At 44.1% G+C, this 24208-nt stretch overlaps 3 protein-coding genes across 5 annotated transcripts; 2 read left to right on the plus strand and 1 right to left on the minus strand.

Annotated features, from left to right (window-relative positions):
• The first annotated feature begins 8328 nt into the window (after positions 1 to 8328).
• tpgs1 (tubulin polyglutamylase complex subunit 1) lies at positions 8329 to 13932 on the plus strand. Of its 2 annotated transcripts, XM_048989013.1 has the most exons (5): positions 8329 to 9143; positions 9351 to 9541; positions 10062 to 10219; positions 11003 to 11111; positions 11315 to 13932. In XM_048989013.1, the coding sequence occupies exons 3-5, from the start codon at positions 10093 to 10095 to the stop codon at positions 11859 to 11861; spliced, it is 783 nt and encodes a 260-aa protein (XP_048844970.1). In that variant the 5' UTR covers positions 8329 to 9143; positions 9351 to 9541; positions 10062 to 10092; the 3' UTR covers positions 11862 to 13932. The 2 variants fall into 2 exon arrangements, with proteins under 2 accessions (XP_048844970.1, XP_048844969.1); XM_048989012.1 differs by lacking the exons at positions 8329 to 9143; positions 9351 to 9541; positions 10062 to 10219 and having other exon boundaries at positions 10437 to 11111.
• A 479-nt stretch (positions 13933 to 14411) lies between these two features.
• Positions 14412 to 18789, minus strand: plekhj1 (pleckstrin homology domain containing, family J member 1). Its single transcript, XM_048989042.1, has 6 exons — positions 18198 to 18789; positions 17792 to 17859; positions 17594 to 17660; positions 16986 to 17076; positions 16829 to 16892; positions 14412 to 16733 (listed from the first exon to the last, which is right to left on the minus strand). Exons 1-6 carry the CDS (start codon positions 18289 to 18291, stop codon positions 16650 to 16652), a joined length of 468 nt encoding a protein of 155 aa, XP_048844999.1. The 5' UTR covers positions 18292 to 18789; the 3' UTR covers positions 14412 to 16649.
• Positions 18790 to 19054: 265 nt separating this feature from the next.
• sf3a2 (splicing factor 3a, subunit 2) lies at positions 19055 to 23555 on the plus strand. Of its 2 annotated transcripts, none has more exons than XM_048988991.1 (8): positions 19055 to 19184; positions 19794 to 20061; positions 20171 to 20217; positions 21670 to 21779; positions 22128 to 22177; positions 22463 to 22603; positions 22832 to 22900; positions 22985 to 23555. In XM_048988991.1, exons 2-8 carry the CDS (start codon positions 19864 to 19866, stop codon positions 23306 to 23308), a joined length of 939 nt encoding a protein of 312 aa, XP_048844948.1. In that variant the 5' UTR covers positions 19055 to 19184; positions 19794 to 19863; the 3' UTR covers positions 23309 to 23555. The 2 variants fall into 2 exon arrangements, with proteins under 2 accessions (XP_048844948.1, XP_048844950.1); XM_048988993.1 differs by having other exon boundaries at positions 19080 to 19184; positions 19827 to 20061.
• The last annotated feature ends 653 nt before the right edge of the window (positions 23556 to 24208 follow it).

Genomic DNA, 24208 nt, shown 5'->3' on the forward strand with positions numbered 1-24208 from the left:
TAGTCCACGATAGGGTAGATCTAAATATTGACTGCTGAGAAAGAACTGGCTGGACGAGATCTGGCACCATCGTCAAGGAAGATGTGTCCCACAATAAGAACGCCAGCTTCAATGTCCTCCAAAAGTAACGTTTGCATGCTCGAGGTTTTTCTTCTGTTTTTGTGATTTTTTTTTTTTTTTTTTTTTTTTTTTTTTTGCTTTTCAAAATTTACCAGTAGTGTAGAACAACAACAACAGCTAATTTTTATATAGCGCATTATCACAACATTACATTGTCTCAAAGCGCTTTACAGTATCCTCACCCAAAGCCCCCAGTGAGTAAGCCATAGGCGACAGTGGCAAGGAAAAACTCCCTAGAAGGAAGAAACCTTGAGAGGGACCAGACTCAAAGGGGGAACCCATTCTCCAGGGGCCGGCAGGGATAGTCAAATAGAGAGAGGAGAGCAAGGAAGATAAGCCAATGCCGAAGCCGAGTCTTCTTCCAATTGCCAGGCAACCAGAGGTAAGGCAGCGGGTCATACATGGAAGATCAGAACGGCGAGCTGGATGCAGGGACGTCACTGGTGATGGCGACATCACATGTGGCCGGGTGTGCTGGATATCTTGATAGATTGAGGTCTCCAGGCATCACCCCCCAGGAGGAGTAGGGGAAATAAAATGTACAATTAGGCATAGTAGAGGAGGCTATTGGCAGTGCTAAAAGCTAGGTGAGTACAATATGAAGTGCAATCTGCAAGCTCCGGCAGATATGGCTATGGCAGCATCAGTAGGAGGGAGAGGCAAGTGGGAATGCCGGCATGGGGAGTCCCTGAAATGTAAGCGTGAGTATGTGACTGTTAGCCTTTTATGAGGGTGATGGTAGCAGGAGAGAAAGCTGATCTTACTTTACTATGATCCACAATCTGTCGCATTGCGAATGTCAGTCAAACAGAGGAACAATCATTTGACCAGTGGTGTTCGCGGGGCGAAACTGCAACCAAAGCTCTGCTGGGATTGGTCATAACGCATCCTTCCTCGCACGTTCCTGCAAGAATCTCATCGCTCTTACCGAAGACATTTTCTGCGTCAAACCCAGTCGTTTTTAATTTAATCATTCGTTCAGAGATTATTATCGAAATCCTGTCAAAAGGTTTAATCTAAGTGGACAAAAATAAGTCCCAAGCTAAATTATCATATAGTTTTAACAAAAATGATTGCATCATCTAACTGACCCAGTTCGGAATTAATTACCCCACGAAGTTTTACAGGTAGCTTATTTAGATGCGTGACATGTACTGCAATAACGTTTGCATGGCTGTTGGGATGTGTAGCTTGTCATGCACCATGTAAAACATTATGTACTTTTGTTATATTTAGAACTAATGTGTAATTTTGGTCATTTACTTTAAAACCCTGGTCAGCGTATATTGTAATTTATACAAAAGGTAAAATTTGAGAAATAAATTAGGCTTCTGCTCTTTTAAATGTTTTGGTGATTCCACTGAAACAAAGTGTATTTTTTTGTTGAAACTTCTTCAGTAACTTTACAGTACATTTAGAGTGAAGTCTTGTACAGTAGGTACCTTATTTACTGTTTGGAAGGTGACTCTAACCCTCGCTTAACTGTCTGTTAACCTGCACCTGAAAAGGGGGTAATCAACATGTCTGAGGTAGTTCAGGTGAACAGCCTGGATGTTAATTACACTCAATATATCAAGGCCGCTACTCGGCCCACTCCACGACTGTGACTTGCGATAATGCAACATGCACGGCAGCTCCCAGCGCAGACATCACATCACTGATCTTTTTCAAACTGAAAAGCAGAAAACTGCAGCAAAATGTCTTTTCTGTTATGGATACATTTGCATACTTGCATTTTGAGTCTTTGTGAGTTTAGGAGTTCTCTAATTAGAGAGGTTAGAACATTATGTACAGAATATAAGATTAGCATATCAGCAGTACTATTTCTAATTGGTGGGAGTTCCTGTTTAGGCTGCTATTCTAACTTACTGTTTCTGGGGGGAACCAATTATGTCAGTTACAATATTCTTGCAATTCCTCACCCTTGACAGAGGCTCACATCCATATTTTTAACAACCGTGATAGATTTCGGCTGAATTCTGCTCGTGTCACTGCCTGCTACCAGCCTCCAACCCCCAACTCTACCCGCTTTACGTTTTGGACCCAGCACACTGTTCCATGGCTGGGGGTAATGGTGGTGGGCTGGGGGAGGGGGGCAATAATGGCACCATGGTAACGGTCGCTGTCCTGGCAAATAAGCTGGGCCTGTCCTGGAGAACCTAAACGGGTATACTCAGTATTCATACTCTTGAATACTCTTTCAATGCTCTTTTATCACTAGCTCTTATTTATTACCGTTATTTTATTTATATAGAAAATCAACTACTTTGGCTCTTTGCTCCAAGCCTCCACTGTGTGTTTGGGATCAGGTCCCACAGGAAGTGAAAATGTGGGCTCCTTTGTGGCCTACTGCCAATGACGCACCCGGACAACATCATCTTTCGTGGGGGGGCTGCTTTACCAAGATCTTCCTTTCGATCCTGTAATGCAAAGCTGGTTTGCTTTGTGCAATGCAACGTGACTCTACAGCTATATTTATATTAGCGATGCGCATCTCCATCACTGAGGTCAATGCAATACGCATCTCGATGCACTGGTAATTATCTGATGCATTTAAGATACATATGACGCAACTACTAATGCGATACGATATGATTCACCCCTATTGAGATGTGACTCGACACAATCTGTCTCAACACAATTTGATTCAATATGGAACAATGCTATGCAAATGAATATGATGCATAAATGGAATTTCATATAGTACTGATATAGTTTGATTTTATTTCTTTGGTTCTTCTTAAGTTGACAGCAAATAATACATTAAATGCCACTGCTAATAATTATATAGTATTATACTACGGGACCGTTGAATGCTTGAATCTGATTGGCTGACGAACGTTCTGAGGTGTGCAATTATTTCCAGATAAACGCACGGCGAACGTAGTTCCAGGTAGCTCTCTTGACCGCATTACAGTTCCATATCACTTCGCATAGTTAACAGTAATAACGGAAATTAGCATATAGTACCTATACAGCACACAGGACTAACAAAAACATGATAGACGATTTTCCGAAAGTAAATTTTAATATTTACGGTGAATATGAAACTTTCAACAACTGGGCTGCAGCAGTATTAGTTAGCCTAGTGTACAAACTTAAAGGCTAAGTAAATGTACACATGACATTTCTCACTAGCGAGGTAATAACAGCGCTGCATCTTAAAGCAGACTTACAGTTTAGAGACGGTGCTTCAGAACACTGTTGAGGGACACACAGAGGTAGCCTAATTCATACAAGCTCTCTCTCTCTGTTTCTCTTTCTCTGTCAACGGCTCAAGCCTCCATTGCCAGCTTTAAAATGACGTTTTGGAACTAGCAAAAGAGTCGTTAGATGAGATGCGGAAGAAATAATCCTACTCACAATAGCGATTTAAGTAGAAAAACCGGACGAATCCCTTGAAATATATCATCTGATCGATGTCTTGAGGTGTGGCAACCGTAGTATAAGCGGAATAATTGACTCCTTACATAAACTGCATTTTACGGATACAAAGATGATAGAAATGATGCATCCTGAGTTCATCCCAAATCGTATCCAGTGCACAGTTTTTTAAACAGGGCAATCGCATGTTGAGCTTTTCTGCCAGTGTATCAGTACAAATCAGCGAATCTTGCCATCGGAAATTTATGTTTATTTTACTTTTTGAAGGGGATTGGTGGGCTGGAAAAACACTGGCTTACTAGTACATAAGCTATGGAGTAATTAAATGCCTTATATATTAACAATATTCCTGTGTAATTGGGTGAAATTGTAATGAAAATATAAAATATCATCCCTTTTTCCATGCCATTCTTCTCCTGGTGAGGGATGGGATGAGGCTGGGATGTCCGTCCCCCCCCCCCCCCCCCGCTTGGATTTGACTGAGGCCATGCAGCAGGCTCAGGTCTTGGACTGGGCCCTGCAGAGACAGCTCAGGCCCCACATGGAGCCCCCCCGGCCGCGGCCCTCCATCTACGCTCCCGAGTTCATTGCTGCCAACCAGGGCCAGAGGACTGACAATATTATGCGGGGGAGCAAGGCGGAGCAGGTCAGCGTGCGTGACACAGTCTTTGTGATCGGACACAATAACTTCCATTGTTGACCCTCGGGCATCAATAGGGTCATTAATTGGGGGCAGTGAGTGGCACAGTGGGCTCAGTCTCTGTCTGTGATTGGAAGATCAGCAGTTGAAGCCCTGGCCTTAGCGGAATAGTCACACATGGTTCCGGGCCTCAGTGATGCTACCTGTATGGTAACCTGATGGCTCCCATACAGGTATTTACAGGTATTTCCCCTCTGGTGCGGTCTTTTCACCTTTTTGATTGTAGGAGGGGTGAATCAGACAACTAGACTTCCTTTTACTGATGTAGATCCCTATGTTAATTACAGAAGATAATGATCATGCAGTAAGTGGTAATGTAATGGACTGATGTACTTCATAAGAAAGCTGGTTTACCCTAAATTAAGTAATACAGTTGCTTCAGTGAGAAGCAGTAGCGGATCTACGATTAATTTCCATTTCCACATGTCCATATTTCCAGTTCAGTTGCTACATTTTTGCGGTTTTAGTGCAGTAATTTTGTTATGGTAGTTTTGGTGAGACAGTGAGGTATTTACATTTATTTATCTGGTAGATGTTTTTGGCTAAAGTGACATACAGCTGAGACAAATGCTAAAAAACAAACTTACTGCTGCCAAGGACCTAAGCTATGGTAATCCTTCAATGACTAACCAAAACGAGCAAATTAGTCGTGGTGAAACGTTACGCACACGCTACTTAAAATCTTGCATTAGTAGTCAGAGATGTTATGTACTTGTCATTCAATGGGCAGAAATTAAGTGCAATACAGTCAACCATCCTTATCCTCCGGTTCTGCATCCGCGAACTCAACCATCTGTGGATCAGAAATACATATATATATATATATAAAAAAAAAAAAGATTCCTGAAAGTTCCAAAAAGCAAAACGTGAATATGCCGCCTGCCAAACACCGCACTGCATACAGGTGATGTAATGTGTAAGCATTCCTGTAGCCCCTGCAGTGTGAGCGCTAAAAGATAGACAGTGTTACATTTGTTGCTGATGTAGTTAGACTTCTCATTTCTTATCATGATTCCTTAAAAAATGCGGCACAACAGCTATTTACATGGCATATATACAGTTATAAGTCATCTAGAGATGATTTAAAATACTGTATATGGGAGGATGTGCATAGGTTATAGGCAAATACTACGCCATTGTGTATAAGGGACTTGAGTATCTGTGGATTTTGGTATTGGGGGGGCTGGAACTGAGGGACGACTAAATATAAAAATGCTAGAAAATGTCATTCATTGGTTATCTTACTGGATCCATCTGTATATTTTATGCTTTCTGGTATGTGAACTAGTTAAAAAAATTCCAAAAAAGCCCAGTTAAACAGCCAGTGCAGTGTCACCCAAAGCATGCTGACGGAAATGGGGAGGGAAGCGGCAGAAACAGAACAAACTAAAAGACATAATTCAGGCTGTGGAGATGCCAGACTGCGCCTTTGCTTTTGTAATATATGGCAGAGATCCAGCAATTATATTCCTGTCCTCTGTAGAGGACATATGGCTTTTGCTCATATCTGTCATACTGCACGTTAAGTCCTGTTGTTCCTTGTAGAGCCAGACTGGGCTCTGAGGACGTGCTTTATACCATCCCAACACTTAAATTATGTGGATCTCAGGAGGATATATACGATTTATCTTTTCTGTCACTTAAAACATGCAATGTAGTAATAATAATCACTCAATACAGGAACCATCATGCATATTAATACTAAAAATGGCTTAAATAAATAAGTGGTGCCTTCCAGTGTTATGTGAGCATTGTTTTTCCGGGCGATGAGCTCACCTTGGTTTGTACCTCCATCCCTCCTGCAGGCTGGGGCCAAGGTGTCCCCCCCCCACACTCTTTATGCCCACATCAGTGGCTCCCCTCAGATGGGCGTCTTTATCGTCGGTGACGATCTCAAATCTGGCCGGACCGTGATCAAGTCTGTGTTAGTGGACCTCTTGGTTAGTGTTGGCATCAAGGTACGGAGGTGACCAATCAGATGGTGGCTGTATTTTCACACTTGCTTCTCCCCAAGACCATGCTTTTCAAAAACCCCTTAAGTAGGTCTGGGCGGTTTGCCCTAAAGACAATATCACTATGTTGTCAGAGATTTTCACAATATAAATATTTATCATGATGTTCTAAAATTCATATATGATAGGTGGTTTTATTTTTTTTTAATTATACAACAACAAATTATATTACATTATATTATTATTATTATGGCTGTTAATTATGCAGGAATACAAGTGTTTCCGCACAACATTCAAATCGATGACGATTTTCATAATCACAATATGATATTTTATCGATATATCATCCAACGCTACCCCTAGGGTTTCCTTCCCTCTAATCTGTCTACAGCAACATCGACCATCAGCCATATGGACTATAATGCTCTGTATAAGAAATCAAGTAAATATTGCTCTCTTCCGATTGTGCTGCATCTCTCAAGAAAGCCTGTGATTAACTTGGGCGTGATGTCATTCCCAGCTCTGAATACCGACCTCCGAGGTCAATGGAACGCAGCATAAGTAGGTATTTTCCCCACATTGGATGACCTTCACCTAAATCACACCACACGTTACTGCAGTTTAACCTATACAAAAGCAGTCCGGCAGGTTGCTGATGAGTACAGTGGTGATGTTCCAGGATGAAAGTTAGGGATAATCTGCCTTTTTTTATCTCGCCCTGCCTGCACTGGATGGCAGCCCACCTCCATCGTTAGCTATGTCATCATCATCATCATCATCACCTAGGAAACAATTATGGGATAAACACCACAGCAGTTCCACTCCAAAGAGATCTCAAAAAGCAATATGGTTGATGACATGATGCGTTCCATCAGCTTGCTCTACGGCCCCGGAGAGCGGCTGGATCACTGAGTGGGTACATACAGGCCCGCCTCTCCTGCTTCCAGATGTTCTTCATAGTTACCTATATGAAATGTACACATAATAATAATAATCAGAGATGCACATAACTGGTAAGCATTCACCTTTAAAAGTGGCCCGTACAGCAATCGATTGTCGTTACAGCTCAAATGCGTATTTATTTTATGTGCATTTGTGTTGATGTGACAAGAAATTATTGTGCATTTAACCTTCATACCGTTAATGAAGCAGGAATTAAATAAGATTAAAATGCACGGTAATTTTTCGTCATAGCAGTGCAAATGTATGTGTTTTATGTGCATTTGCGCTATTACAGCAATCAATTGCCGCACGTGTCGCTTTTGAAGTTAAATGCGTACCAGTGATGTGCGTCCCTGATAACAATCACACTTTATCGATCCCCATGGGGAGATGTCCCATCTTTGTCTCTGTAACACAGATGTAGGAGAGAGCTAGCTTGGCAACAAAGGAGCTGGGGGCCAAAGGCCTTGCTGAAGAGCCTACGGATGTGACTATTTTACTGAAACGCGGCCCAAACACCCAACCTTCCAATCACAAGCACAGAGGCTCAGCCTCCCGAGACATGTGCTGCTCTCAGAAAAAAGGGTAAACATTTGTACCCTTGTAATTGTACTTTAAAATGCATACAAATGGATTCTACAAATGTACAAATGTTTACCTTTTTTTTTCTGAGAGTGTGGGATATGAACACTCGTCTGTAGTCGGTCTGGATCCTTAACCAAACCCTACCTGCTGATTTTGCTTGTCTGAGTACTTATCAGCTCAAGAGCGTACATTTCTTAATGGGCCTGCTTTAGTCTCTTAAGCACTGTGGTTGCCTGAGTTTGTGGACACCAAGCCAGTCGTGGTGCACAGATGTCGATGTAGAGGTTATTTATCGGTTGGTCGTGATCAAATACATGCCTTTTGCGGGGACAACAAAAGGCCCAGTGTATGAATATACCTCAGAGATCACGACGGGAGGCGGAACACGTACGAGGTACATCCAAGGGTGTAACATGAAGTTGAACATTGAGGAGGGTTGAGGTCTGCACCCATTTAAGGGAGTCCAGGTGGTTGAATTGACTGGTTTTGATTATTGGGGGGGGGGGGTTATATCTCACCATAATTTACGCTCATGGTACTGTTACGTGCCGTAAGGTTCAGGGGGAGGGGTGGCCCTGCAGATCCTGATCGTTGCCCAGCTCCCTTAGACTCCGCCTCCCGGACCTGGCCACGCCCCGAGCTTCGACACTGCTTCCGCATTTATGACTTAAAAAGCCGTGGCGGGAGAGTAGCGGCAGCTCTGCTCACTGTTGGTTTGTTATTGGATTGCTTGTGTGTTGATTACTTGTGTATGACAGATTTCTGGTTTCCTGATCTCCGACTCTCGCTTTGCCCCTTTGGTGCCTTTGGTTTTGATTGTTTACTGGTTATGATCTCTTGCCTTCCTCCTGACTGCTCTCTTTGCCTCGCCCCTTTGGTTACTGTGTTTCGGCTTTGGTGTCTCCTGTATGTTTGTGTCTGTTAGGTGTGTAGGGAGTGACTGCTATTTTGTTTATGCGTTCGTTTGGTTTACTGTGGTTTTGGTAAGGGAGTCAGGTTTAGTTTTGTCATTTCGTGTTCCTGTTTTCATTTAGTTTAGAATTAGCTTAGTTTGGGACGTGTTCGGTAGTGCTGTTTTCTTTATTGTTTTGGCCGTGTCATTCTCGAAGTCTGTTACCCTATTGTTTGTGAAAGTCTTTGTGAATAAATATAAAAAAATACAAAAAAAGATCCCTTTGTTTCCCGTGTTCCCTTTTCCCATACCTTGGTTGTCTCGTTTTCCCCTCTCCTTTCGCTTTACCTTTCTGACGGTCCTCAGCCCTAGACTGAGGATCGTAACAGTACATTGGAATGATGTTCTGGACACAATGTGTTTATATTCGACTTGAGAACAGGAAATGATGAAGTCAAACAGAGAGCAGTAGATACCTGACCTGAAGGTATGTTTTCGGGAAGCAGACAAAAGGAAGGCCAGTGTACAAGGACATTCTGGGAATTCCATCCTCATAAGTGTCATTCAGGTATGTCCTAAATCTGTGTTTCTCAAGCCAGTCCTCGGAGACCCCCAGACGGTCCAGGTCTTTGCTCTCTCACAATTCTCTGGAAGTTGGGGAGGGAGCAAAAACATTGACCGTCTGGGGGTCCCTGAGAACTGATTTGGGAAACACTGTGGTAAATGATGCAGGATGGCGTGCATTTATTAAAGGACACTTTGTCCTTATTTTCAGGACTCCCCTTAGCCAGTCCGGTCATCCTGGATCTGACTGAGCTGTGCGGGAGAATCACCTCCTGTGCCGATAGCGACGGCTCATTCCAGACCTTCCACAGTGTGCCGATGGACTACATGTGCTTGTGCCTGAAGGGAGCCCAGTGGCCAATGTCTCCTTCCAGCAGCGTCCTACATTGAAAGCCTCCTCAGGTGAACCATACACTTTTGTGGAGTCACTGTGCTATTTATCTAACAGTAAGGCTTGTCTAACCCAACAGTCGGAAAACAACCTGTAAAAATGTGAGCCCAGTCAGAGGTGTCACACGGCCTGGGCAATTGCAGCTAAAGCCCTGAATGATTCTTTTTAGCTCAGATGTTGAACTAAGCTCTCAGTTCAAGAAGCAGAGATAAGCCCCATGTGTATTAAGATCCTAGCAACAGTCCTGCCCCCAGCCAACAAACATAGTATCTTGAGCAGAAGGAAGTAGTCAGATTTCACCTCCTCCATGACTGGTAGCAAAAAGCCGTACAGAGTCCTTAAGGCATTAGATACATGACTAAAAGTATTGTTTATGTCCCTGGAGTGGAAATACAGCAATGCGATTTGTTCCTCAGATTACATGTGGTTCAGATTACTTACTTCAAATTACTTTCATTGCATAAAATGGTAAATTATAAGCTATGCAGTCTTCTTTTAAAACGATATGATTTCTCTCTCTCTCTGTTTTAGCGCTTGCTTTGGTCTTCCATCCTAAACTTACATGCAGCAGGAACACAAAATGCAGAGAAGCTTCCTGTCTTGCCGTTGCCAGCGATCCAGTGTTGCCACGACAGCTTTCAAGGGTGTAGCATTGCATGACAATGGGTGTCACTGCACTTTTGGTAATGGTGTGTGGGTTTACAAGATCATTGCAACTGAATTCTCCCTGACAAATATGAGAATATTTCAGTTCATTTCCAGTTCTCTGTTGAGTGAAATAGAAAATATTCTGTCACCTTAGAGGCAATTTTAACATATGCATTGAAAAATGTAATTTTATTCTAAATATTTAGCAGTCACGCTTTATTAACATCACTTGTATGATTGCTACCTTGTTACTGGATGAATCAAATGTGTCCCCTAAAACATGTACTTTTATGAATCTCGTCTCTAGTTCAGACTAGACACATTTTTGATTATCATTCAAATGTCTTTGTTGAAATACAGGAAAAGATCTTTTCCTGAGCGGTGTATTATAGTCTACTAAACATATGATTCACCTTTTAGAAGAGGCGTCCTTAGTAACCATCTTTTATTAGTGGCGTCCCTGGCAACCGTTCTTTTTACCTTGTATGTATATGTATATACAGACATTTATATAGACACTTCAACTGCGACGTTCGTTTGATCCACGTAGCACACTCTTTGAGTTTTATTAAGTAAAAAACATATATGGTGAATTAAGTGGAGGTTATCCGGGTTGAACTGCGATCCAGGCAGCATAAAAATGGCGGAGAAGCGGCGATCGGGAGTATCAATGGCCGAGCCGAAGAGTGCCAAAGCTGACAGCGAGGAGGAGTTTCTGTCCCAGTTAGGGGTGGCTGCGCTGCTCAGGGGGTCTCTTCTGAAACTGGTGGAAGCCAGACCCGAAGATCCGATAGGATTTTTAGCCGATCATTTCGCCAATTTAGCATCGGGAAGCGAGGCTGCGGACTGCGGCGATGGAGAGCCGAGCAGGACGGTGCAGGACCGGCTGAGCCAGGCGCTCTGGCACCTCAACCTTGCGCATCATTCCCAGAGGTAAGGAACCATGGGTAACTATAGTTGGGATTTTCAGTTTTCAATATGGTTGCAGCACCACTGTTGTCATTTCAATTTTATTGCGATTTTTACAACGTTTTGCCCATAACCAGCTTGCTGAGTACGTAAATTCTTCTCTCTCTTTGATGTATTCAACGCATTCTTTTTAGGAATTTGCCTGATTCATGCATCTGTTGTTTTAGATCTGCTTTTAACAACAACGTGCGGGTCGCCTACGAGCTGCTCATGACTGGAGGACAGCATCTCCGCCCGGGTGGAGGAGTGCGGGGTCGCATCTACACCGAGCTGCTCCGCTCCCTCTGCTCCGAAGCCGGCCTTTCCAGCTCCACCAGTGCGCCTCTGCTGCGCCGGATCCAGTGCCAGGACCACGAGGCCGTCCCCTTCGAGCTGTTCCGGCAGGGCGTGCTGATTTGCACTGTTTTTGCAGACTACGTGCGTAAATCTCAGTCCCTGTACCTGGCAGTCAGTGGCGGTTCCGAGTTGCCGGCCCAGCGGGCTCTCTGTCAGGCTGCCCTCGGTGCCCTGCGGGACGCCCTGGACACCGCGCAGTGCGCCGATACCGCACGCTACCTGGAAGCCAGTGCCAAAATCGCGCCTTGTACATTAGCCCAGGCGATGGCGTCGGCACAGAGTTCCTACGAAGCCCAAGCCGGTACCAGCATGGACCCAGAAGAGTTTGAAAAAGAGGCAGCTGCTCTGTTCATAGCCCGCGTCCAGCCTGTGTCCTGAAACATTCTGACCATTTCTTAGAACCTTGTTATTTAACACGCCTCCAACAAAATGTTGTTGCTCTGGGTAAAATTTAATAGGTATGGTACTGTGAGGCTGTATAGATCTTCCACAGGATTTCCAACTCTCCCACATCTGGCATGACACTCACACTTTGAAACTCTCACGCTCACGCAAGAAATCTTATAGCAAATTTATATTATTCCATTATAAACTTAAGCATAGCTACATCAAAAGCATTGGGGTAGTTTGCAAACCTTACAGACTATCTGCAAGATAATAAACCTGTTACATACATGTAAATACGTGTTCACGTGTTGAGACTGGTCTCATGCCAACCAGCTGACAAAATCTCACGCCAGCCAGCTGACAAATGTTCCATGGGTTTCAGTATTTATGAAGTGTTGCATTATATACTCCTTTGAGTTCCAGAACTGCGATTAGGGGGGTTAGGTAGCTTTGTGGTTAGCAGACATCCACACACACTTCCAGGGCTGGGGATTGAAACCCATGACCTGCTGGTGGTTCCAGGTTGTTGTCATTCCACCTGTGCTTCCTGGGCTATGTGACAGGCTCCCTGTATTCAAAAGTGTTTCTAGGGTAGATGGATGGACAGACTTCAGTAAAATCTGTCACCCTGCTATCCTTTTCCCCAGCAGATTATTTTAATAAGTAAATAATATTTGAACATCATAGTATCATGATCTGACATTTATGTAAAAGCATATTTAGGTAGTAAAATATGTGTTAAGTATGAAAGTTTTATGCAATATGTGTATGTCGTTAAAAAGTAACACAGCACCTTGCATGTTTATCGGCCTGCTTTAAAGTGTGTAAGGAAGGTTAGTGAGGGAAGAGCCTGTTTCAGTCACACAAGTAAGACCTGAACTGCCTTTCAGCTTCCCTGTTAGTGATAAATACGAGTGGTTTGCTTCAGTTAAACATAAAGTATTTCTTTCCCAAATCTGCTGCTAGTTTGCACATGCTGTTTGAATGAAGAAGTCTATCGATTGTTGCTCACTGTGTACAGCTTGTAATAATCTATGTAGTGAAAAGGAAGGTGGTAAACTTCACTGGAATGTTATGGCTGTCAAGTACATGCAGCTGTGTCAGCTGACTGAGCTGCCTGCAGTGGCACAGACTCTGATGAACTGACTGTCTCTATCTGCTGAGGCACTGACTGCTCTATCCTGATGCACTGCATGTCACTATCTGCCGATGGGCTGACTGTTCTATCCTGATGCACTGCATGTCACTATCTGCCGATGCACTGAAAGTCACTATCTGCCGATGGGCTGACTGTCACTACCTGCTGTGTTTGTGAGTAGAGTCTCAGTTGCCAACTGTATCAGTGTAAAAACTTTTCCTGCACTTTTCCCAACGAATTTCACCTGTTCAGTCTGCACAGATGAAGGGGAGAAGACCTGATTTTTAGACCTTGACCCATCTGGGCCGTGGTTTGGGACAGAGAATGAGCGAGGTCAGATCCAGCAGTGTGTCTGTAATGGCCCTCCAGCCGAAAGACAGCAGGCCATTGGTGAAAAACAGATCACTGATAAATGATGTGAAGGGGTGCCGGCACGAAAGTCTGTCCACTTTGCTGTTTGTGTTGGTTTGTCCATCTCCTGGTGGTAGGTAGAGGCAAACCAATGAGGGGAGTCCCTGCATCCTAATGCTGACGTCAAACTGCTTCTCCACTTGTGGTGGACGTACAGGAGAATAAAAGCAGTAAAGCATTTCAAACCTTCCTCAGTCAAACTGAACTCATTCGCTTTAGCTTAAGTTAAATGGTTCGGCAATTTGCAGGCCTGCTGACTGACCACCTGCTTGAGCAGAGAAGCTGGGGTGACTCAATTGGTGTCAATTGAGTGTAAAGAAATTACAAAGAAACATCAGGCTTTTTTGCGCGGAGCTTTTCTTTTGTCATGTGACCTGGTGGTGGATGCTGAAGAGCCGCATTCAAACTGAGAAAGTTTCCTGCTCTCAGGGGTTACATGCGTAGTCATGGTGAGCAAACCACACCCCAGAATGACATCACAGTCTCGCCCAATCTAAGTGTGCTGCCAAACTTTAACTGCTCAATCACAGACATTAAAAAAAAAAAAAACAGTGACAGAGGTGGAAAGTTCAGGTCCAGAGAGTACAAATCCAGACCAAGATTTTGTTTTAACCAACCAGCTGAGCATAAAGATTCACAGTCACAGATTACCCAACTGGTTGGTTGAAACAAAATCTTGGTCTGGATTTGTACTTTCTGCACCTGAACTTTCCACCTCTGATTTCCGCCAGTGATCTCTGTAGCCTCAGTTATATTCAGGAGTGTTACAGCCTAGTCTATGATAAAAAACCAGCTGTCGCAGGACGTTCCTAGATGTATAACTTGGAAAATAACACAAGTGAAAAGCAAACATTTCTAAATCATTACAGTTTTAAGAATTATAGACCTGCAACTCAAACATTCCTTAAAACATGACATAAATGCAAAAGAATACAGCCACTTTAAGCAAACATAGAGCACGTCTGCAAATACATTCATGGTGCAAATCAGAATCAGAATTAACTTTTTATTAAAGTGTTTTGACATATACATGGACATTTAGCTTGATGCATTTGATCTGACAGCATTTTACAGTGATGACATAGATAAGCATCCTAACTGATAGGGACTGCAGCAAGTAAACTCTGCACATTAAAACTTAGGAGTGTAAAAGCTGTTTAACACTCGCTTGATGGGCAGGAGTGCAGCTCATGGAAAGACGCTTTACAGATGTTGCACCTGTTTCCATGGAACAGACTGTTCTGTAGGTTTTGGCAACAATCTAGCAAACACACTTCTTTACTTGCATAAACTACAGCAGATGGTTAGCACGTCTTTAACCGCAATATTGTTTAAAGGTAATGACACTACGACTCAAACTGCTGTTACCATCATCACCACGGCATCATTATGGGGACGAGTGGTTTCACTGGGACTGATGCTGATGTAAAATATTCAGGATTGCAACACATTTAGAATATGAGAAGTTGCATAATTAAGAGTAGAAGGTCACAGTTCTTACCCAAATTTTGCTTTTGACAGAAAGGAACCGAAATATTTAATTTCTGCTACCATAGAAACAACTTGCTAATTATTGTTATAATTTTGATACATTTTTTGGGGTTTGCAGTAATGTTTTTCATAATGTAAATGAATGAATGAATGAATGAATTAAGGGTGGAGTTTAACATCCATGATATGTTTAGACTGGATTACTTGACTGCATAGGGGCGGAGAGATTTCCATACATCCAGCTCGGTGCTGGTAATTGCTGTTACATCATGCATAACGGTACCAGAAGATGTCAGTATTACATTTTTTTTTTCTTGTTTCCCAAGCAGATTAAAAGCCAGGCTTGTTTTCATAACCATAGATGTACACAGTTAATCTAACCATTTCATCCACAATTCAGAACCTGAGTTCATTACCCAGGGCCTGCTACCTTGGCACCAAACAAGGCACTTGTCCAGTTTGCATGCTGCAAAAGCAGCATACAATCATCCATCCATCTTCTAGCCTCATACCCTGGTGAAGGTCAAGGGGGCTGGAGTCTATCTCAGGCAGGTAGAAGGTAGGGGTAAACCCTGGACAGGCTTCAGACACATTCATACATGTCGGGCAATTCAGAAATGTGACCCTAATAAATTCACCTCGCCTGCTGGAGGAAAGAGCAGTACTGAGAAGAATCCCACGCGACACAGAGAGAAGGCGTACGTTTCACGCACACAGAGCAGCGGTGGGATCTGAACCCACAACCCTTCATGCAATGGTGCTGCCCAACAGTAATAGCATCACACACCCCTAATTGTGAATAAAATAAGACAAATTGTAAAATAATGATAAAGGGTAAATAGTTTAAATGCAAATTACTCTGGGTAATCCAAGTGGCATGGAGTTAATGTAGCTACATTATCAGCATAAATTACCTTCAGTAACATCACATAACCAGTAACCATACATTATTGCAAGTCACAAAGTGCATCTCTGCAAATGACTAATGGTACCCTGAGACTGACTTCATTTCCCATAATGCATCCATTCCAGACTTCTATGCTGAATAAGAGACTCAATTGTTAGGGACTAACATGAAAAAACTGGCTGGCTCTGGGGACCCCAAACAGATGTCTCTTCCCAGCTTGCCAACGTTCCAGCCTGGCTGAGAAGGCAGAAGAATAGTCCACCACAGATGTAGCAAACGTAGACTTCGTACTGCATTAAAATGATTTATTTCCAAACCCTCGTACATAACTTGTTAATTTTATTATGTATGTTAAAAAAAATCCCACCAAGAGATGTTTTGCAAGAAGGCTCTGACCAAGAGAGCCAAAGGATTGCTGAAGTGTCCAAAAGGTGCGAGAGAGATTATCAAAGGCTCTGGTGTAAAAAAATTAAAATAAAAAAATAAAAATAAATCAACCAAACGCACCATTCATGATCAGTGCATCTCTGATTATAAAATAGAACTGAGTTAGAACAGAAAATGATAAAAAATATATATATATACAAAGTCAACACTGTAACTGAGTGCAAACACACATAAGTGGCAGATGAGGGGTGCAGGCTGGTACAGTATCTGAATTATTATCACAGTGCTAATCAGCGCTCAGTTCATTTAATAGAAAAAAAAATTACAGTAGCTTGTAATTTGGCCTGTGTCCATGTTTTAAGGCTCTGTTGTCAAACCACAAGTGGTGGGTGTGATTAAGTAAAAAAAAGAAAGTGGGGTTAGACTGGGGGAGGGACCCTCGTGTTTAACTCTCCTTGGATACAGGCTGAGTAGTGCTGCTGATCTGGAATCGAGTTTCGTCTGAAATCCCATACTGCTCCAGGGGGTCCTGGAAATGACAGAGACAGTAGGCTCAGTCCGGGCTAATTAGCTGGAGTCAGTTCTAAGTTGATCAGCGACTGTGACCGAAAGGTGACACCACACCTTGCCCGTCATGCGATGAATCTCCGTGCGATAGAAGATGAGACTCTTCCTCATGAACTCGTAGCTGAAAGGGACGCAGACGTCAGCATTACCCCCCCCCCCCCCCAGACAAAGGCAGCTCGTTCAGGGGGGAGCACGACCGAAGGCTGAGCCGTACCTGGCCCTGACGATGGAGTCTATCCACTCCAGGCACTGCTCCTGGGAGTCGCACTCAAACAGGTATTTCCTCTCCGCTTCATCTAGGAAAGCTTCAGGACCAACCAGGAACGTAGTTAGAGATGAATGGATAGAGGGGCTGAATTTTTACTGGGGTGGGGGGTCGTGCAATGGCAAATAATTCATGAATTAAGCGAATAAATACACATTTATTTGGGGGAGGGTGCTAGAAAACATTTTATGAGGACTAACGCCCCCCCCAAAACAAGCTAAATGACCCCACTAGAACAAATGAAGGGTTGTGGTGTGGAGGTTCAGGTTTCCACCCATTTAAGGGGGTCCAGAGGGTTGTATGGGCTGGTTTTGATTATTGGGGAGGGGAGGGTTACAACCTCCCCATAATTTACACCCATGGAACCAACACTTCACTTATACACCATGCAAACTGCAAGAAATGCATTTAGAAAATACGAGGAAAATACCTGCATTTCACTTCAATGTCAAGTCTTGACCAGATACATAAATGCTGAGTGCAAAAGTATGATTTCCATTCAGAACAATGGCCCGAGTAAACGGATAACCTCCTTTACATGCTGGACGTGCACCCACCGATGGAGAAGGCCTGGCTGTCCTCCCTCTCTACGCGGCACTCCTCCAGCAACAAGGCTCCCAGAGGCTGCATAGAGACGTCCGAGAGCACCTTAACCTCTAGCACACCCTCAGAGATACCCTTGTATATTGTCACCGTCGTGTATATATATATAAACATATATTATATATAAACTAAGCCCCCCCCCCGCCAGTTACCTCCTCTTCATCCGTGCGAAAATAGAATAGGAAATTTACAACAAGCTTGACCAGCCGCTTCTTCACAACTGCAATGATTAAAAAAGAAAAGAGGAAGTAAATTCACGATGGGGAACCGTCTGCACGCATCTGCATGCTTCTGTTGCAGAAATTTTAGGTTAAACTCACTACACTGTATTATGTAGCTTTAAATTTATTAAGTTGCACTCTTACATGTTTAAGGAGTACCGGTTTTGTAACACAAAAAGAGGGGGGAAACCTTGTTATTAACCAAATTAAGTAATATACACTATCGGAAGCTTACATCCCAATGATGTTTAATAGGATTTTGAATAGTAAAATGACACCAAAATTTAACAGGGAAAGTGGAGAGGAGTAAGGAAATGAATGGAGCGCTGGGACGTACCGTCGCCTTTCTTGGGCCCCCTCATCCCCAACTCCGCCGCTTTGTCGGACGGCTGGCGGCTTAACGAAATCAGCTCTCGCTCGTTAAAACGCATCTCGAAATCATACGCCGCGTCCAAAGCAGGCAGCGCACAGGTTCCGGGCCTTCGCTCGCTTTCCTTCGCATTAAACCCACAGACTCCGTCGGTAGGACATTTGATCTGACGCAGAAAATCGGACGCGCTAATCCGGCATGGAAATCTGTGCGTGTACGAAGTCGCTGCGCCAACTTCAGATCCTTCAAAAATGACCAGTTTTCATCAACAACTGCATGCATGCGAGATACATTACACCAACACCTAATTATGTATCCTAGTAATTGTTATTGTTGGCTATGTCTTTCCTTATGGTCTTACTACATGACATTCACATTTCAAGGCGATGCTAGTTTCCCCTTCCCTGATCGCCGTCCTCCCGCTGGTTAGCGACTTACCCCCGCACCGCCCATTCACACTAACTCTACACGGGCTTGCCCCGGCTGGGTCGTAATTTTCCACACCCACTGAAACTAAACACTCGGCCGCAGATAGGCTCCTTGCGTCACTGTCACTGAACACGAACTTCTTGTTTATCTTGGCTCCTTATGCGAGCCAGCGTGCACATCAGCCCTCAGCATTGCTATGCTTGACTTTAGGTGTGAAGGACACGTTCTACATAAGAAGTGATAAAATAGTTGCGGCGTACAATCTAACAACGGTAAAAATACATTTCAGGTAGTTAAATATCTTGGCAGGCTTTACAGTAGATACGATGGAAATTCCATAGCTTTAACTTTGTTTCCAGTGCCAAAATAGCAAAATGGAAAATCATCTGAAACAACTGATACATGTTGTCATTAATACAGTGTTGTTGATAAAGTTTTACTGAATTTGAAATCACCGGAAGTAAATCCTTTCAGCGCATGTGCAGTGTCTTACAACGCTAGCGTGAACTCGACGTCGTGATATCGGCAAGTGAATTGAACAATTGAAATTGTTTAAAATTTATGTTTGTTCAGTAGTTGCTCATAAACTAGGTTGTATACTCGTCATAGTTAGCTTCAATTGCAAATTTGTGCCTATGTTAATTTATAAAAAAACTATCATGTATGGTGATCGAAATGACTAATTCGCTCATTGCTGCTATGCTAACTACAGTTTATGTGCTAATTAGGAAAAAAATCAAACTGATACAATGACACACGCCTGTGCTTTTTCATATTGTATTTCGCGTGATTGATTTCCGGAAAAATTTGTCAGTCCAAACCTCAACAATGAATCTAAAACGATTTTACCGTTGCTAGCTACTAGTTTGGTAAACGTTTTGGCTGTATTTGGAGGTCTGGTCCTTCAAATGATCTGGACCTTTCTTAATGGTCGAATAAACAGATCATAGGACGAGACTTCATTTTTCGTTATATTTCATCCGTTCAAAAATATTACTTTTAAGTAACTAAGCAATTTTCGAATACGTATTTCGATGTTGATTGATATTGGCTGGACTGACCTTTTCGTTACATACACTTATAAATGTAGATTAAGTATAACCTTATGTCCTGTTTCTGTTGCTAAAATTTCAGGTGACCACGTAGTTCTTGCCTTTTCCACGATAGGTTACTATTCTGCTGGTGAATTCACCTAACCGCAGCAATGGATTTCCAACACCGAGCCGGCGGTAAGACCGGGAGCGGCGGGGTCGCCTCCGCCTCGGAAAGTAACCGTGACCGTCGAGAGCGTTTAAGGCAGTTGGCATTGGAGACCATCGACATTAACAAGGACCCTTATTTTATGAAGAATCATTTGGGTTCCTATGAGTGCAAACTGTGCCTCACGCTACACAACAACGAGGTAACTACTGGGGAAACGGGAATATACGCTGTATTATATAGTGATTGTTAATGTCAGAATGGATAATCAAAATACGTCTGTGATTTTATGTTTTCTTTCTATTCCACAGGGGAGCTATTTAGCTCACACACAGGGGAAGAAGCATCAGACCAATTTGTAAGTATAGCTGACCTATTTCTCTATTCCACTCTGAAGTTGTCCATGGTGCGAGGTGCCAGGCAGGTGTGGCTCTACTTGTAGCCCCCCAGTTTGGTGCCAGTGCGTTAAAGTTTATCCCGGTGAACGAGAATGTCGCCTCGCTTCGACTTCGAATCGGGGGAAGGGCTTCGACTGTTGTCTGTGCGTACGCATACCACTGAACACCACTTCAGAGCATCTGGCCTTTTTTTAGATTTTGGAGGAGGTGTTTGGAAGGTGCCCCCTTCTGCTGGGGCACGTTAATGCTCGCGTGGGTAATGACGGTGAAACTTGGAAGGGTGTGATTGGGAGAAACGGCCTGTCTGATCTGAGCAGTGATCAGTTATCGGATTTCTGTGTTAACCACAGTTTGTCCATAACGAACAGCATGTTCGAACATAAGTGCTCTTGGCACTTGAGGATGTTGTTGGGCTGTCTTGGCTGACCTGCCTCTTCAAAATTGCATGGACGGTGCATTGCCTTTGGATTGGCAGACTGGGGTGGTGGTCCCAATTTTTAAGAAAGGGGACTGGAAGGTGTGTCCCTACTTTAGGGACATCTCACTCCTCAGCTTCCCTGGGAAGGAATCTGGATTCCGGCTTGGCTGGGGAACACAGAACCAGCTCTATACCCTCCCAGGATTCTGGAAGATCCATGATTCTTTGTACAACCAGTCTACCTGTGCTTTGTGGACTTGGAAAAGGCATACGATTGTGTCTTGGAGTCCTGTAGGGGGTGCTTCAGGAATATGGGGTACGGGGTCTGGGCCACCAGGTCCCTGTACAAAGAAAGTGAGAGTTTGCTTCACATTGCCAGCAGTAAGGTAGACTTTTTCCCAGTGGGTGTAGCCAAGGGGCAGAGGGGGTCCAGTTCAGGGGTCTCAGGATCATATGCAGGGTGGCTGGGCTCAGCCTTAGGGTGAGGGACTCGGACATTGGGGGGGGGGCTCAAAGCAGAGCCGCTGCCCCTCTACATGAGAAGGAGACAGTTGGTATTACACCTCTGAGCTGGCCGGGGAACGCCGTGGTATTCCGCTGGAGGAGGTGGCTGGTGAGGGAGGTCTGGGCATCCCTGCTTAGACTGCTACTCCCGCCACCCAGACCCAGATAAGCAGCAGGGAGTGGAGCTGACCTATTTATAAGCCGTTGTAGTAAAATGTAAAGCTTATTATTTGTTCATTTCACTGCCACCTTAAGAACAAGTGGCTGCATGTCTGTCATGTCACTAAGGTGGTGCTACAGGTCTGCATGGGTGCTGCTAGAGATTTGGGGCCCCATGAAAGCATATCATACTGGGTCCTCGACCCAGGCTAGTCCAGCTGTCTTTAGGGCCCCTATCACTCATGGTCCCTTGGAATCATTCTAACCAACACCCCCCCCCCTTTAATGGCACCCCTGCTGGTCTGACCCTGTAACCGCGTGTCCATCTCAGAGCGAGACGAGCTGCTAAGGAAGCCAAAGAAGCTCCAGCCCAGCCGGCCCCGGAAAAGGTGAAGGTGGAAGTAAAGAAGTTTGTGAAAATCGGTCGCCCAGGATACAAAGGTGCGTGTCAGAGATTTCACACTCGCCCTAGATATTCACTTACCAAAAACACGCATTTTACCAAGGATTTGATTAGCTCAGACATGCAATAAGATAGATGTGAATATGTGTTACTGGCTAAGTGTATGACTAATTAGAGATATATATTGAGATATATTGCAGAGTTATGCAATAAAAATGTGCTTCTGGGTCAAATTCTAGGAATTAAATGAAATTGTGTGTGTTGGCAGCATTACTGAGTGCTCCATCTCTGATGGGGAATGAAGATTCCTGCTGCTCTTCTTGTATCCGCGGTGTCCCGCATTTTAGGTCTATGTGAATTTAATACTTTCCCCCCCTTTATAATAGTGACTAAGCAGAGAGACCCAGAGAGCGGTCAGCAGAGTTTACTCTTCCAGGTGAGCTACCTTTACTTTTCCACCTTGGCTCTGCTGTGCTGTGCACCTTGCCTCCTTACCGCATGCAGTTGCCCATTACCGCATGCAGTTGCCCATTACCGCATGCAGTTGCCCATTACCGCATGCAGTTGCCCATTACCGCATGCAGTTGCCCATTACCGCATGCAGTTGCCCATTACCGCATGCAGTTGCCCATTACCGCATGCATGCTCGGCCCTTGCCTCGCTTACCCTTGTTTCCATCTCTGAAGCTTCGCCGTGTCTCTTTGCTCTGGGTTCCCATCAGATCGATTACCCGGAGATTGCGGAGGGAATCGGACCACGGCACCGCTTCATGTCCGCCTATGAGCAGCGCATCGAGCCCCCCGACCGTCGCTGGCAGTACCTGCTCATAGCAGCAGAGCCTTACGAGACTATCGCCTTCAAGGTGCCTCTTATAGTGTTTCTGCATTCGAATGGAAGGGTCTTGGTAACATGCTCAGTGGGAAGAAATTAAATGCATTTTAATGTTCTGCTGCAGAAACCTGCAGAACCTAGTGAAGCATGTTAGTCTGTCAGTGGTGTATCATCCGGTGTGATGGGACACAGTGTGTCAGGTTCGTTAGTCCCCATCTTTAATCAAAGTGCCTAATGAGGTGCTTCCATGTTTCTGCAGGTTCCCAGCAGAGAGATTGACAAGGCAGAGAGTCGGTTCTGGACACATTGGAACCGAGAGACAAAACAGGTAGATAAGACATAAGACACCCGCAATCTTAAGGTATTTTTGTGTTCAGGTATTACTAATAATAATACCACCCTGCTCTCCCAGTTCTTCTTGCAGTTTCATTTTAAGATGGAGAAAGCCTTGCCCCCACCCAGCTGTCCGGTGCCCCCCATGGGGGTGAAGAGGCCACCTCCTCTGATGAGCGGGCTTGGTCCACGACCTCCCACAAATGAACCAATTCCCCCACCACCCCCCGGTGGTATGCACCTGCCCCCCCTGCCCCCGGAGGTTCCAGGGCCTGCACAGATGCCCCCTCAAATGCCCCATGCTCCAGGCATGCCTCCGCCTGGTCCTGTGCCCCCCATGATGAGGCCGCCGCTGCCGACTGAAGGCCCTGGTGGGCTGCCCCCGCCCCCACCGAGCAACTAGTATTATATGTTCTAGAACTTTCCATCTGTCACTTGGCTTATTTTCAAGTTTCTTGGTTGTGTAAATCTTCAGGACGTGGCTTTTATACAGTCTACATTCATTTTTGAAAGCTCCCCCCTCTTCCCATGTTACTTTTACATTTTTTTTTGTGAGTGTGTGTGCACAGAGTGTGCTAAACCCCCCCCCCCCAGTATCACTTTGCCTCACACGACAATTAGTTTTATAAATAAAAAATGAGCCATCAGCACATTTTGTCTGCATTTTGTGTTTGTCGCAAGACTAAATGTGAATCAATGAATGAGACTTTATTGAGGCCGTAGGGCAGTTCTCTGTTCTACTTCATCTTGTTCTCCGTAGTGTGTGAGAGCAAGCATGGCCGCAAAGGGCAGTCACCCACAACGGCATCCATGGAGCTGTGGCTTAAGGGCCTTGCTCAAGGGCCCACAGACGTGACTGTTCTGCCGAGGCCAAGCATGAACCGGCAACCTTCAAAGCACAGCTTTAGCCCACTGACCAGCTCGATTCATATGTTTTTAAAGTTAGCTGACTTACTGATTTGTTTTTTTTTTTTTTAAAAGCTGCCCAAAGCTGCTTGCAATTTTAACGTTATGAACTATATGATTCAAGAAAACAGTTTGGAGATGTGATTTGAACAGGCAAGAACTACCCTGTGTTGTACTTAATTGTATATGGTTAATTACTAAGCTGTAGAGGCAAAGACTATAGTACTCAGGTGCTATTTCGTTCACATTAACCAGCACAAGTGCTATTTCTGTGAGTGTCCATTTTGGAAACATAAGGAAATGTCTAATTTAATGGCCTTGTTACAAACAGGGTTTATAACAGAAGGTTTAGTTCTGTGTTGATTATTCATGGTTGTACTTAGTTTCAAAAAGCCTT

The sequence above is a fragment of the Brienomyrus brachyistius genome, chromosome 21 (assembly GCF_023856365.1).
Source record: "Brienomyrus brachyistius isolate T26 chromosome 21, BBRACH_0.4, whole genome shotgun sequence".
NCBI classification, from domain to species: Eukaryota; Metazoa; Chordata; class Actinopteri; order Osteoglossiformes; family Mormyridae; genus Brienomyrus; species Brienomyrus brachyistius.

Bases quoted from the DNA above. Each gene is read 5' to 3' on its own strand.
- tpgs1 (XM_048989012.1), top strand. From the start codon at position 10,819: ATGGCGGAGAAGCGGCGATCGGGAGTATCAATGGCCGAGCCGAAGAGT. The intron at 11,112-11,314 runs GTAAGGAACCAT...CTGTTGTTTTAG, and splicing joins CTTGCGCATCATTCCCAGAG to ATCTGCTTTTAACAACAACG.
- plekhj1 (XM_048989042.1), bottom strand. From the start codon at position 18,291: ATGCGTTTTAACGAGCGAGAGCTGATTTCGTTAAGCCGCCAGCCGTCC. The intron at 17,860-18,197 runs GTACGTCCCAGC...TAATCATTGCAG, and splicing joins GGGGCCCAAGAAAGGCGACG to TTGTGAAGAAGCGGCTGGTC. The intron at 16,893-16,985 runs GTACGGCTCAGC...CGTCCCTTTCAG, and splicing joins GACTCCATCGTCAGGGCCAG to CTACGAGTTCATGAGGAAGA.
- sf3a2 (XM_048988991.1), top strand. From the start codon at position 19,864: ATGGATTTCCAACACCGAGCCGGCGGTAAGACCGGGAGCGGCGGGGTC. The intron at 20,062-20,170 runs GTAACTACTGGG...TCTATTCCACAG, and splicing joins TCACGCTACACAACAACGAG to GGGAGCTATTTAGCTCACAC. The intron at 21,780-22,127 runs GTGCGTGTCAGA...CCTTTATAATAG, and splicing joins CGGTCGCCCAGGATACAAAG to TGACTAAGCAGAGAGACCCA.